The sequence below is a fragment of the Dicentrarchus labrax genome, unplaced genomic scaffold (genome assembly GCF_905237075.1).
Source record: "Dicentrarchus labrax unplaced genomic scaffold, dlabrax2021, whole genome shotgun sequence".
Taxonomy (NCBI): domain Eukaryota; kingdom Metazoa; phylum Chordata; class Actinopteri; family Moronidae; genus Dicentrarchus; species Dicentrarchus labrax.
In genome coordinates, this window is record NW_026136712.1 from 20,532,719 (window position 1) to 20,548,007 (window position 15,289).

The window sequence follows — 15,289 nt, forward strand, 5'->3', positions numbered from 1 at the left end:
GATGCTGTAAAACTTTATGGCCTCTTTAACTCAAACTGAAAAGCTTCAGGATGAAATCACAAACGTTGATTAATTAAGAACTTTGCACCAAAAATAAACAATATAAAAACTAAATAATAAAAAATAATATAAAATAATAATAATAATAATAAATAATAATTGTATCAGGAAATTAAATGAAAAAAACCTTCAATGACTGTGAAACTAAATCTCATTACAAAAAGATATTTTATTGACAATCAGTGCAAAAAATAGATATATTTTCAAACACACGTCCTTGAGAAAAGAAGCAGAAGGCCTTTATTTTGTAAAAATCCCTCAGTTTATCTTCCTATAAGTTTCTTAAATCTTAATTAATAATACTTTAATATTCATGAGGATTACATTCGGTTTCACTGAGCCACTTTAAGCTCATATAAACACCCAATAAACAGTCAGTGTATCAGCTCCCGATCCATATCTCAGAGGCAGCAGGATTGGATCACAGATGGTGTAAAAAATCAGGCTTTTATTTTGGCACTCTAGGTGAGGTGTGTGTGTGTGTGTGTGTGTGTGTGTGTGTGTGTGTGTGTAGAGAGATAATTCCTCCTCAGAGTGAAATATCACATATTTATCTGAGCACACGCAGCAGGTAGAAAAAGTTAAAAAGCCATAATGTTGCTTCTGCAGTGCTGGAGGTTATAAAGTGGCGAGCCAATATAAAAATCTGTCTACAAACACGAGATGTTCATCACAGGCACAGTGTGTTTGTATGTATTTTCACAGTTTAAAGCCGCTCCACCTCCTCTTCTCCTGTGTGTCTACGCTTTTTTTAAAACCCGGAGGCAGGTCTGGACTCGGTGGTCCTGCTCCTCACTGCCCTTTACCGTGCTGGGGGGCTCTGCGGGAGGAGTTGCGGACGATGTGAGAGAAGCCAGGCCTCCTGACCAGGGGGGCGCGAGTGGAGATGACAAGCAGACTCTGCAGGGCTGCGGGGTCGTGGGACATGTAGGCACTGCAGCGCAGGCCCCCTTTAGGGACGTGGTTTATGATGGGGATGCTGGGACGGGACCGGGTGTCGGGGTAGGAGCTGCTCCTGCTGTCCTGTCTGACAGCCAGAGAGCCTCCGACTGATGGGGGAACAGAAGGAGAACATTTGACATCTGTGGGGAAATAAAACAATAAAAAAACAACAATCAGGTTGTTCTGTTTTTAATTATGTGTGTATGTCTCTGGAAACTGGAAAAATTCACACAACTCAAACAAAAGAAGACAAAACAGTGTGATAATTATAAAAGTTTTATAACTAAAGAGCACAAACTCATTACTGAAGTTAATATTTATTTAATATTGGATGGGATGGACAAAGTAAGAAGGTCAAAGTAAAGTGAAAATAAAGTAAAGAGTGTTATTTTCTCACACTTTCTCACAGCTGATTTAACTTTACGAGGAAGTTATGTTTAATTTTAGAATAAAGCTGAACACAAAATCAGTTAAAATGCAACAAAAAGACAAAACAGTAGCTGAGAAATAACAAAAATAATCACATCCACATACATAAATGCCTTTTACTGCTGTGTGGAGGTAATTTCTGACCTATCACAGTGTGTGTGGGGGTGTGTTTACCTGGCCAGTGTATCCGCTGGGCGCTGGTGGTCCTCCTCGTCTCCGCCGCCCTGCTGTGGCTCTCGGGCTCAGACTGCAGGCAGGCCGACTCGTTCAGGCTCTTCTGGTCCACCGTGGGCCTGAGCAGGCGCTGCTGAGTCGTGTGGGAGTGGATGTGCTGCGGCGAGGCAAATGATATTATGTCATTTTAATTCTGCCTCATGATGATTTCATTAGTACCGCAAATTATCGATAAAATCCACCACCATGGCCTTTCTTTGAACTGCCTGAGCGTCACACAATCAGTGACAATGGCCCAAAACATCAACCGCTAACACGTTTTCATTCCTCACTGACAATTATTTCTTAATATTATGATTTGACTGCTGTTCATCCGTTCATAGAGCGGCCGTCAGAACACACTGAAACATTTTAAATGTGAACTGATGGATGTGGATTTACACTGGAACACTGCTTCGCCTCTCGGAGACAAACATAAAGTTTTATTGGACAAAAGACATTCCTCTTTCACATAATCCTGAGTTAAACTTTAAAAATAATAGGGGTTAGAAGCAGAGAACAAGACAGATAATTAATCTGCAACTATCTTTGATAATCGATTAATCGTTTCAGTATTTATTAAACAAATATTCTGATTTCAGCTCCTCAAATGTGAGAATTTAACTGGTTTTCTTTGTATATATGAGATCATATATGAGATTAACAGAAAGTCTTCAGGTTTGAACTGAAACCAGCACCAAGAGCTTTTTTTTTTTTTTACTATTTTACAACATTTTATATTAAACAATTAATTGATTAATCAAGATGATAAACTGCAGAAGTGTGAAAACAATCATAGAAAAAATGATGTTGTCTTTTCTTTTCATTTGGAAATTGTAAAAAAAAATGAGTTTGGACAATAACAGGATGTTTTTGAATCTGAATTGATTATTTAGGGTTGTTTATTAAAGGAGCATTCCTAATTTCTTTAAATAAACCATTGATTTGGTTTTGTCTGGCGTACCTGCCGTGACATCTGACTGCAGGGCTGCTGCTGCTGCTGCTGCTGCTGCTGCTGCTGCTGCTGCTTTTGTCTTTTGGGAAAACTGTGTCAAAGAGTCCAACTGAAATACAAGAAAATAAAACACAGCAGTGACCGGAAGCTAAAATATAATTTAACAAACAAACAAGTAAAAAACTGAGACCACATTAGTGGTGAGGTCTTACCTTCACCTGCTGCTGTCTCTGCTTACTCTGCTGGTGGGTGTAGGCGTCCCTGGCGTTCTGCGGGACCCCTCCACCTTCTGTCCGGCCCTGCAACAGCTGGTGGATCTGGTCCACCACGCCCAGGTCCTGCAGTAATTTCTTCCTCTGGAGCAGCGCATCAACCCGCTCCTGCTCCTCCAGCTCTTCGTCCTGCTCCCTCTTCTCGTCTCGGACCTCTTCACGATCCGCCGAAACGCCGGACAGAGGCGGCTGCAGAGACACATTTGATTCAATTTGTTTTTATTGCCCTTCGCTGTATATGTAGCCACCGGTATGCATTCACAATACATTTGCCATTACTGTCAGTGAATAACCTTGATAACACTGTTTGTTTTTGTTTCCTGTCTTGAGAATAAAAGATATTTGAATTCAAAATGAGAGACACCCAATAAAAAACAATCTGCGGGAATATTATTCTAGCTAATTTAAACTGGGTAAGAGTACATTTACTGGAAGGGGTCAGCCAGAATATGAACCATTCATCACAGGACAGAAGCTGTTTGACGCCCTCTTGTGGTTTCATATGGACTCTGCGTCTTTAATGACACGGTAAGACAGCCTCACCGGCTGCGGGTCACAGTTTGAGCCGGGGGGTTGTGTTTGTGCTCGCCGCGGTTTGACTCTCTCCCCCGCCGTCTCCCCCTGCAAGTCTCTCCTCCGGCCTCCCTTCTGGTCTCTCTCCTTCTGCTCCTGCTTCAGACGCAGCTCCTGCAGTTGTTGCCTAAAACACATCAGAAACTTTAACATCTCTCTCTGACAATATAAAGGATTTAAACACAAAAAAAATTATAATATGAATAATTTACTCCCAATTAAATCCCTTTATATTTTTATAAGCTAAACCTAAAAAGGAAAGTACTCAAAATGTAATGCTTCAATAATAATGATGAGAAGAAATACACTACATACATTCAAATATGTTATTTCAGCTGATCTCTGAACAGCTTGTGTCATTAATATTGAGACAGGTTGAAATTGTTCAGTTAGTTTCTTCCAAGAAGGATAATCTTCCTCTCCACTATTGAGCTTTTAGCTATATTTGAATTTGAACAAAGCCGATCCCTTTACCTTAATAAAGACACATACTGGTATATTGACCTTTGTGCCTAACAAAATGCACTTTTAAAAATAAAACAGCATTTTTATTTTAATTGTATAAGAAGGGGTAGTTTAAACTGATATAAAGGCCGGATTATATTATATTTTTGACATCTTGTTGCGGGCTGGAGGGAGGAGGACGAAGGGCCGCAAATGGCCCCCGGGCCGGCAGTTTGAGACCCCTTTTTTAAGACATATAAAAATATCTCTGCTCGGAATAATAATGAAATTAAATAATGTCAGATTAATTGTCTGACACGGTTTTAATCTCGCTGACAAACCCAGAAGCTATAAATATGCAAATAAAGTACATTTCATTCAGTTAAGGGCAAAAAAATGTCTCTTAATTCACTGTAAAGTCTATTTTTAGTGTTTGTGAGTTTCATACGATATGAAATATGTTAATAATCCTCCAGAGGGGAAACTGAGCGCCACCATACATATAGATCACACAACAGGTTGGACTACTGGATTACGATTGGCTCCAAACCAGCTGAGAGTCATAAATCCTGCTCATACGTTCACGTGTTCAAACTGAGATTAAAGTTGAGCTGTTTTCCTAGAGAACAGTTAGTCCAGTTCATTATTAACAACCAATAGTTATGGACAGTGATATTGATTTAAATTTAAAAAGCAGCAAAATCACAGTCTTACCTATTCTTTTATTGATTAATTGATTAATAATTTAGTCCATTAAATGGCAAAAATAGTGAATATTGACGTCCAGAACGCAAGATATTCAATTTATAATGATAACAAATAATAGATTGTTATTATTAAAAGAGAAAACCCTGAACCCTTTTTTATCAGTGTTAATAAAAATCCTAAATCGTACATTTTCCGGGGCTGAGCGTGCCGTCACTACCACAAACACTTATTTTCTTCTGACTACTTTTTGTCAATTAATGTTCTGTTGATGAACTAATAACTGATTAACACAATCACGTCTGTCACGATGCACACAGCAGAAGAAACTGTCCTCCTCTCCTTTTACTGTTCCACTGTTCTCATGTGCAGAGAAAGATGTGGCTTCAACTCTTTCCTGGATTGTATGTTGACGGCGTGCTGCGGTGTACCTGGCACACTCCTCTCTGGCCTTTGACGCCGCCGTCTCCTGGAAGAGCGAGCTGCTGTGTTTAAAGTACTTGTCGTATTTCTCTTCTCCCTCTCTGGGATAGATCCTCTTGAAGCCTCCCAGGTGTTTGGCCTCGTACCTCTCCATCTGCTCCACCGTGGCAGCCTGGCACTGACGCAGCTCCTCCGACCTGGTGGTAAAACACACACACACACACACACACACACACACACACACACACACACACACACACACACACACACAAGACGCATGCACACACACAGTAACAGTCACCTGCGTGTGAATGGATGTGTGACCTTGGACAAAAATTCACACGCCATTTGCACCTGACAGAACCCTACCTGGCCTCTCTGGTGCTGTTCTGCTGCAGCCTTTCCTTCACCCTGCGTCTCTCCTCTTTGGTGATCTTGCGGCGGTCGCAGGCGCCCAAGTTGATGAGGGCCAAGGTGTCGTACAGCAGCGCGTCCTTCACCTCGCGGTCCAGCGGCGAGTCGGTGGTAAAACTCGGGGAGTGATTCACCTGAAGACACATAAGAATACACAGATTGGATTGGACATCTAATGAGATCACGTATCTCCTGAGTAACATTTTAATTCCTTCAGTTCAAAAGACTGAATTTTACAGAAATGTGTATTATGTTTACACTTTTTGTCTTTTATGTTATTCTATGAATGTGATCATCTCTTTCTATGTGTGTAACATGAAAGAACTACAAACGTTCATTTGGTTATACAGCTGTGTGTTGTATAATAATAAATACATTTCCTTGATTCCTTGATGAAATGATGTAGAATATTTCCATTTGCTAGAATGGTACAGCCATAAAAAAAACATGTTTGACTATTTCACACATCATACAGGTTTTTTTTCAACCTTATAGCTACTTAAAGGGAAACACGTTTAAAGCTGAGCTAACCAGCCATGAGCAGCTGCTGTCAGACTCTCCGTGTCCGTGCTGGATACACAGAGAGTCCGCTGGAGCTTTGACAGTCACTACAACCACATTCATAAAGTTTCTGTGGGGTACTTGTGTTGTAACGTTAGCTATGCTAGTGGCTTTAGTGGTAGTTTGTGACTAACCGCTACGCAGCAGGAGACAGTCCGCAGAGTGGAGACGTTGGTTTGATAGACGCAGGGGTTGGTTGCTGACGAAAGCTGCCACCAAATACATCACCTGCCTCCAGATCAGCCAGTAGCAAAATTAAATTGCAATAGCCAGTGTCAACCAGTGGAGCGCAGTCGCTGCACATTTTTATAGCAAATATTAAAATACTTTGCACTAAAATGTCCAGATTTGGACCTGAATCTATGAACAACACTACCCATAGACAGAGGTGGTTTTTGGGGTTTAGTTACGCTATATTTATGGCTGATATTAAACACAGGTGTCGTGGTCTTTCACCTCCAGGACCCAGGGTCTGAGCCGGTGATCCAGCAGCACGTCGAAGCCCAGGATCTCGAAGCAGGCGCTGCCGGTGGTGTGGTTGGGGAAGCACGTGTGGTAGTTGTGCTTCAGGATGGGGTGAGCAGAGATCAGAGTCTTTATGATCATGTCCTCAATGTCATTCCACATCTTGTCCGTGTTGCAGCTGATGGACTCCAGGAGCTTGTTCAGGGTGGAGAGCTTTCTGGAGGACAAAGAAACAAAGAAACAAAGAAACATGCAATAAATAAAATGCAGTAGTAATACGACACAACAAGCATTGTTTATTTATTTACCGTTTGCTGCCAGTGTCCTCATCACGGACAAAGTTCTCGCTGTTCTTGTTGATGGAGTAGTTGGTGAGATGCATGCACACATCCTCCTAATGAGAGGAAGACGAGGGAAGAGAGATATAGATCACATATAAGAAAGATACATATATATTTATATTAAGGTCTTGGGGCAGTCTGCCTGATGAGTTTGCCTTTTAAATTGCAGTCAGAAACTGATAGGTTGTTATTAAAGCTGCACGATTAGTCGAATGATTGATTTAATGATCATCAGAAAATTACAGTTTCAATAATTGAAAAAGCTTCTATAATGTGATTATTTTCTATTTTTCTGAGTTTTAAATAGTAAAAACTGAATATCAGGTTTTGGACTTTGGGTCAGACAAAAGAAATATACATTTTAAAAAGTCACCATGCAACTTTTCCCAGTTTGATGACATACAGAGCAAAAGATTTATCGATTATTCAGAGAAAAAAAGGTTTTATCTGCCTACTTTATTCTTGTTGTTATTGTTATTATTTCTCATTATTTCTTTGTAATCACAAGGATATAGAATATTCTGTATATTATAAATGACACAACATGACTAAATATGTACTTTTTACTGTCATTTCTGATCTTTGAAGGATAAAGCTGATGTTTTTGTTACCGTTAACAAATCCTATGAAAAAATTAAAACCAACAACGTGTTGGACATCTTTAAAAACATATCACAAATATACGTATAGTTTTAAACAAACGTTACTCAAACAGGAGCAAATAGTGAATCTTTGGAGACTATTTTCTGCTTTGGACATGTACAGTACTTGTTGGTAGGATCAATTCATTGGTTTTCATGGGATTTATTGACAATAAGAGACTCATGCTTTAACATTTCCCTACCACGTTGCTGTGTGTCGGTTCGTTGTACTTGGTGGTGCAGAAGCGAGCCAGGCCCTCCTTGAACATGAAAATGCTGAATGGGTCACATGACGTCACCAGCACGTAGACACGCAGGTCAAACTTGTAGCCGTCAATTATAAAAGGCTGAGAAGGGAACGAGAAACAATGTAAAACTGTGTGTGTGTGTGTGTGTGTGTGTGTGTGTGTGTGTGTGTGTGTGTGTGTGTGTGTGTGTGTGTGTGTGTAGGTGTAATTGTTTAATATACCCTCACCCTGGAGATGTACACCTGGCAGATCATATGCTCTCCAGGTTGAATGTCTTTACTTGATTTGGTAATGAAGATGCCTTTGCCTTGGCAACCGGTATCTGGCTTGCAGATATAAGTCTTGCTTTTTTTGGCCCTGGTGTAAGCTTGGAAGTCACTGTAACTGCAAGGCACAACAGGGATCAGGAGTAAGTATATTAAGACACGCTGAGGGGGAAAAAACTCAAATAAAAGAGCAAAACTGACTCTGCAGGGAGGCACCACGTTCTGGGGAAGATATTGTAGTCTTTGGGGAAAAGCTTGAGCATACGGTTCATGTTTCTCGCCAGTAAATCTTTGCGGCAGATCTCACTCATCCCTGGGAAATGGTTTATTTTCTGCAAAGACACAAAAAAAAGGAATTAAATAAACCGAGCCACCTTATTCATTCAGGGAAGAATCGCTGGTGCTGAATAGTTCCTGCACTGAATTACCCAATTAAATTACAAATTGATTACTTGAGCTGGAAAACTGTTATGAGCCATGAACACTGTGCCCTGGGAAAAAAAAACCCCAGACACAATATCATAATCTCAGTGGAAATCTACATTTTTTATTATTTCGAGGGTAGGCATATTGAGCAGAAGAATTTAAATTACATGTAGAATAACATTACAGTGTGACAGAGCAGAATGACCTGATTAATTTTCTGCTTGATTTATAGAATTAAATCTAGTTTAATTAGTCTTGTACGATGATGGTGTGGCCCTTAATGTGGGTGTTTTTTTGTGAGGAATACCTGGTAACGCTTCATGTCCTTCACTCGGTCTAGAGACACGGAGCAGTCGGTCCAGAACAATGTCCAGTCTTCACCCTCCGCTGCCTCCCTGAGTCCGTATCTGCGAGCAGCACGCCGCACTGAGACGAAGAAACAGCAAGGAGTATTTTTACTTTACTGATGAACGTTTTTGTGTGTGTTTATTAGTGTTTGGACTGATCTAGGAGCTACAGATTAACCACAAGTCACACAACAACAAAACAGTATACATTCAAAATATAGTGCATGGCCAAAAGTATGTGGACACTCGAACATTAGACCCTTCCAAACGCGAAGGAGAAACTATGGTGGCCGAAAAAGTGAGCCAGTGTTTGGTTTGTCTGTTCTGGGCTACTGTAGAAACATGGCGGTTCAACATGATGGACTCCATGGAGGCGACCTGTAGCATCTGCATACTGTACCTTATACTATATACTGTATGTATACAGCATAAAAGGCTCAATCTAAGGTAACAAAAACACAATTCTGACGCTTCTGGTGATGAATGAAAACAGTTATTTCTGCCAAAAGGTCGTCCTAAATGTTACAAACTGAAACTTTAAATTGAAAAAAAAAGTAGTTCAAACTATAAGTAAAGAAGAGTAGACAGGGGTGTCCACATACTTTTGGCCATGTAGTATATATATTGCTTCCCATTTTCCAGTACAGTCTCTGTTTGTGTGTCTGTAAAATACAAATAGGTGGAGCTGTGCGGCAATATAGACATCTTTGGCCTGAACGTACCGCTTTCATATTTGCAGTTGGTGAGGTTGATCCACAGTCATCTGGAAGAGAAGAGAGACAGAAAGAGGGACAGACACCTGCTTTGCTGCAACAAGCTCCTACAAAATGCCTCATTACGCCCGTCTTCCTTCCCCCCCGGATGATGAGGACAAGTGAGAAAACAAAAACTTAAGAGCCTCGAGGACACGTTGCAAAAAAAAATCATAACAGTCAGGGTGCTCGGAGGTAATATACCTGTGATGGGAAATAAATGCAGAAGTACAAATGGAGGAGATCCAGCAGCAAAGTACCTCTTCTTGCATTTTTTCCTCTTCTTGTTGATGGGTGGCGGCGTGCGGGTGGTGTGGGCTTCGGGTTGGCTCTCGCCCCCGTCTCCCTCGCCCTGCTGCTCCTGTTTAAGTGCATCATCCCTCCTGTCGGGGCTGTCCACAGGTAGACCCATCCTGGACGTGGACAAACAAACACAAATGTGCTTAGTTGACAATGAGGAAAAAAAGCTTAAAAACAAATCATGCAAACTCCCATTTTTTTTACTCATTCACATGGTGTGTTTTTTTTTAATGGGATGTGCTGCACAGCCTCACAATGAAATTCAATCAAACAGAACCAAGTACATGGTGTAAGTGCGCGCACGGAGTCATGTTTCCGTTTCCATTTCTCTCATCAGTTGAGTGCTCTGGCTGTCGGCACATTGTCACACACTGGCATTCAAGAGTTATTGTGGCAGGACGGATACAAATAGTGGGCAATAGTGCAACAATAGCGAGGGGGGAATTAATTATAACACAGAAGCAGAACTTAAAACGTGTTAGTTTTAAAATGTGGGTACAAAAGAAACACCAAAAATAGTGTCAGAGAGGTAAAAAACTGACCTTGTTACTGGTTTTAAATGTAGTTTCCACAATTTTCATTAACTCTTCTTAATTTTTAGACAGCGTGTGAGCCTTTCACTATCATATATCTCTTCAAAAATGTCCAGCCACTGTCTTAGAGTGGGGAGTATCCCCTTTAACACGACCCGTGCATCATCCTTGTAGAGTCAAATGTCTACGCTAAAAGCACTTTTAAAATGTGACCACACAGAAGTGACTGAGACGCACATTCATCAATAACTTAAACAAGACTAACAGAGTGTCCTAAATCCATGTTACATACTAATTCAGAGCTGAAATAAAGACACCAGACAGGACGAATACTAAATATGGATACTATTCTCCCACAATGCAACGCACAGAGGAAATGGAGGAGCTGCTGGTAAAAATAAAAAGTATTATGAATGATGGTGAAACAGCTCCAGAAAGATCTTAAAGAGCGTAACATCTAAAAGGATTTATTTCAATATGATATCCATAGGTATGTTTTCCTGGCATGAAGTACGCATTGTGTCATTTCCTGTTCTAAAAACTAAAGTTTATAGTTTAATCTATAGTTTATTATGTGTTCCTCTTCTGTTAACGTCCGTCTGCACTCTGACCCGAGCGCGGTGGCCAGCGAGCGCCACAGCGGCGTCTCAGCTGCTCGTCCCTGTCTCCTATCTGGTGTCTTGTAGGGTGAAGGAGAGGTCAAGTTAATTCCTGGTAGTGATTGTGACAGAATACCGTGGGGGTGGTGGCGGCACGGAGGGACATCCCAGGTACACTGTGGGAGGTTACGGTGCTAGGTAACAGTATTCTGATCCAATGATCTGGATAATCCTGGCCCTGAACTGTGAGCTTTACGCTGGGCCGAGACGCCCCACTGACCTCAGCCTGGATACAGTTACGGCCCCGCAAAGGATTTCTCCAAGGTTGTCCCTCAGCGTGCAACCACGGCAGGTACATCAGTGACACCTTTGTATTATCTGTCCTCAACAAACAATGACTGGTTTCAGTGTGAATTACTTTGTCAACTGTTAACTGTCACTACATACATTCAGGCTACAGCACGACACGCAAAGCTAGCACTTATTATTGTCTAATTTAACTCACTTAACTCTTGAGGTTAAGTCTGCTTTATTAAAGAAAAGAGAAACCTTTAAATTCTGTATAAAAACTTCAACAAATTATCGAATTAAAATTGCAGTTTAGTACGGAACACATTCTCTTACTCATGTAAACACTCAAAAATTAAAGCAGCAACTAACCTTTATTATCAAATATATTTAAATTATGAATTATTTAGTCTATAAATGTGAATTAAACTGCTTCAAACAACTTCAAACTGCTAATTCTATCTGGCAACAGTCCAAAAACCCCCAAAGGAATTTAATTTGAAATGATATGAAACAGGAAGGCAGCAAATCTTTGCACATTTGAATCCACAAATAATCGCTATATGTGGATAAATTACTTAAATTATTATCAAAATAAACACCAGCTAATTTTCCGTTGATTATTGAACCGAGTCCTTCTGCACCAAGTGATGCAACACACTCAGTTTCCAGTTTATTACCTTGCTCAAACTAATGCAGTCAGATACAACAACTAACTAGTATTTTAGAGAAGTGTTGATTTCATTACGGTGCTGTCTTCATTTAGAAATGACTCTGACTCACCTGCACTGTTACGCCTACATTTGTGAGGAACAATGGCGTTGGAAGATGCTGCTGCCCCCCCCCAGCCCGCCCGTCTGCCTCCACACGTCTTTTGATACCCGAATCTGTCTCAAGAGCCCTTTAAGACGCTGTCACACTCCTCAGTAGACGAACCAATGAGCCACATCTCGACCTCGTGCACCGTCTGCCTCTGAAAGAAAGAAAGATTTGTATCATCACAAGGATGGCTCGGTTCAGATTGACTTACACACTCGAGCAACAGGCCCAGCGGTGGATCTGGTGACCAATTAGAAACTGTGGGGACAAAACACCTGATCCCTCTCGACATGATGGAGAGAAAATGAGCAGGAGACCTCAGCAGGGAGCGAGTGGAGAGGGATAATCCCTGATATTTGTTCACTGAAATAGGAGAAGTGTTTTTCAACGCCTCGAGCTGTTGAATTTAAATCTGTGCTGAAAAGCGGCGCGGCGGTGTGTGGTGTAAGTGAACAGGCCGGACATCCATCTCCTCAGCCAAGTTGAAACGGAGTACCTTCAGCTGAAGCTTAGCCTTCCACTGAAGACATTCAAAATGGAGCTGGGGCAGAAGCAGACGGGGGGGTAAATGCTGGTCAAACAGAAAGCACACAAACATGTTTCCCAGTTGTCATGACAGCCAACCAGGTATCAATCAGAGAAACAAGACGGGGTGACAGCAATATTGGGCTGAAATTATTCCTCTATGAATCAATCAACATTAAATAATCAGGAGTTGACATCCAACACCCTTCTGCACTCACTTATCTACCTTTTGTCTTTCTTGGATTGCTTTAAAGATCACATGATAAGCTTCCAGCACTGGTTCAAGTTGCTGAATTGATAAGCCACGACTGTATGTGCGTGTGCAGGTATTTAAACTCTGTGTGTGTGTGTGTGTGTGTGTGTGTGTGTGAGAGAGAGAGAGAGAGAGAGAGAGACGTAACATTCAACAATTACAGAGCAGGACAATTATAATTTAATGTGACGATGTTGTATTTTTATGGAGAGATAATCAATGTGGGTAGTTTCACGCGTTCTTTTCTCTTATGTTTATAAAGTAGAATGTCCCAGGTGTGTTATTAAATAAGAAAGTCAATGATAAACAGTTGGTTTTGTTGTTTAGTTTTGTCTATAAGAACAGCTGCGTGAATTGGATATGCAAATTATTATGCTGCTCAACAAGATCAGCAATTGACATCTTTTTAAATTAAGATTTGTGTACACTTTTCTAATTTGTTGTGCCAAAAAAAACACCATAAAATACTGGAACTATCACAGCTGTGGCTTTGATTTTAATGTCTCGACTGTACAAGAAACTGCATAAAATATAAAAAAAACATCACTAATATACAGTAATGCAACTTGGTTCATATTCAGTGTAACTTGGTGACAGACAGTAACATAACCGGGCCAGCAATTTCGCGTACAGCACCACAACACCATAACCTAAATAACCCAAAAACAGGAGGAATCAAATCACACAACGAGGGACAGAATACAGTGTATTTAATCTGCACAAAAGCTAATAACAATGTAAGTTTGTACATTGATTCGTCAAAGAAAATTAAACTCTGGTTTGTTGTAAGCAGTGGCGTAAAGTACTGAGTGTATTAAGTTCAGTTGGCCTACTTACTTTATACTTACACTCCAAAAACCTTTCAGAGGGAAATATTGTACTTTAAACTTCACTTTTAAAAGCTACAGTTTCACTTTTCAGACAGTAAATAAAAGCCACACCTGCAACTGAAAGAGTAAAATGCATTAATGCATCAGAATTAATAATTCATAAAAGCCTACATAATAATATAACACTCACAGGGGCCATGTTTCTGTATAACTGTACTTTTACTTGCAGGATCTTTTGCTTGTAATTGAGTATTTCTCAAATGCTGACAAGCAAAAGCTGTTTAGTGTAAGACTTTCCTCACCGACAGGCCTTATTTAAGCAAAAATAAATGTCAGAATTCAGTTTTTGCGCATTAACACAAAACGCTTCTTAATATTTGACACAGTTTAAACGTTTCACCTGGTCGGTATCTTAAGTTTTATAACACGAAATCAAGATAAAAACCCAGGCAGCGAGTAGCTGTTGCCGTGGTAACGCTAACAACCACTCGCAGTCCACTTTTTTTTAAACGGCTATAAAATGTCGTAAACTTACCGTTAGAGAGAGCAGTGTCCTCTCATTTACCGGGGGGGGTTGTACGCATACACCGAGCGGCCTCCGGTAAGTGTTGTTGTTTGTCGTTGTTGGCGGGGCTCGGTGGTTTGGGGAGAGTCGTCCTGACGCACAGAGGAGCCTGCAAATGTAAACATGAATGAACTCACACACACACACACATAGGCGAGCGAGGTGCCTTTCAGATGGAACGCCCCCTTTTCTGCCTTCAGCCAATCGCAAGCCGGGGGGTGTGAGAATACTCGCTTCTGATTGGTTGTTTTTGGCTCATCGAGGAGAAAAGGCACACCGTAAAAAGGTTGATGCACAGGTGACACCTTGCAGTTTAGATGGTTTCCACAACATATATTTATTTATAACCAGGTAGTTTCTGCAGAAAACTCATATTTTTCCTATCTGAAAACACAATAAATAATATATAATAAATAATATATTATTATTATACTGTAGGATCCAAGATTTGTCATACAATCACCAGTTTTACTAATATAAATGTTCTATTATTTAAATAGAAAACAGCTCACATTTTGTCATTTCTTATTATTTAATTTAACCATAAGTGCACAATTTTGTTTTCTATCTTATTTATATACATTTTACCCAAAATATGAGTTCCAGTAGAAAATACTGGTGGAAAATGTTGACAATAAATTGTAGTATTTAATTTTAATATTACAAAGAACTTGAATATTACTGTTCAGGGAGTGGGTGGCCTACTTGGATTTTATGTATTAGTGTTTTATTACTATTATTTTATGCGTTTTTTAAGTGGTAAAATCTCCAAATTCTATCATATGGCTTCTTTAACTGATTTATTGGAAACCTTTTATGCACTCAGGCATGTTTTGTTTGCTTGTAAACAACAAATAAAAAGTAAAAACACAATAAACATTACTCCTGGGGTTTAAAGTGAACAATATTTAAATTATTCTAACAACACAACAGCATTAGTTTGTAATGAGTTTGGCTCCCTCTTGTGTTTTTATCTCACCCTGCAGAAGAGAGGAAGGAGTGAGTTGTCACAACTGGACTACATTTCCCACAATGCGTCACCACTGATGCCTTCAATAACAATCGGAAAGGAGGACGCTATGTATTTGATTTGTGCGCAC

At 40.3% G+C, this 15,289-nt stretch overlaps 1 protein-coding gene across 2 annotated transcripts; it reads right to left on the reverse strand.

Annotated features, from left to right (window-relative positions):
• Positions 1-209: 209 nt before the first annotated feature.
• On the reverse strand, positions 210-14,431 carry ttll6 (tubulin tyrosine ligase-like family, member 6). Of its 2 annotated transcripts, XM_051418264.1 has the most exons (17): positions 14,160-14,431; positions 11,981-12,170; positions 9,738-9,890; positions 9,448-9,485; positions 8,686-8,804; positions 8,154-8,284; positions 7,914-8,070; positions 7,642-7,785; positions 6,765-6,850; positions 6,448-6,673; positions 5,386-5,564; positions 5,025-5,213; positions 3,415-3,571; positions 2,812-3,060; positions 2,609-2,708; positions 1,606-1,762; positions 210-1,142 (listed from the first exon to the last, which is right to left on the reverse strand). In XM_051418264.1, exons 3-16 carry the CDS (start codon positions 9,887-9,889, stop codon positions 1,674-1,676), a joined length of 2,016 nt encoding a protein of 671 aa, XP_051274224.1. In that variant the 5' UTR covers position 9,890; positions 11,981-12,170; positions 14,160-14,431; the 3' UTR covers positions 210-1,142; positions 1,606-1,673. The 2 variants fall into 2 exon arrangements, with proteins under 2 accessions (XP_051274224.1, XP_051274225.1); XM_051418265.1 differs by lacking the exons at positions 11,981-12,170; positions 14,160-14,431 and having other exon boundaries at positions 9,448-9,488; positions 9,738-9,847.
• Positions 14,432-15,289: the final 858 nt, after the last annotated feature.

Bases quoted from the DNA above. Each gene is read 5' to 3' on its own strand.
- ttll6 (XM_051418264.1), bottom strand. From the start codon at position 9,889: ATGGGTCTACCTGTGGACAGCCCCGACAGGAGGGATGATGCACTTAAA. The intron at 9,486-9,737 runs GTACTTTGCTGC...CTCTTCCAGATG, and splicing joins AGGAAAAAATGCAAGAAGAG to ACTGTGGATCAACCTCACCA. The intron at 7,786-7,913 runs GTGAGGGTATAT...TTCCCTTCTCAG, and splicing joins GCCAGGTGTACATCTCCAGG to CCTTTTATAATTGACGGCTA.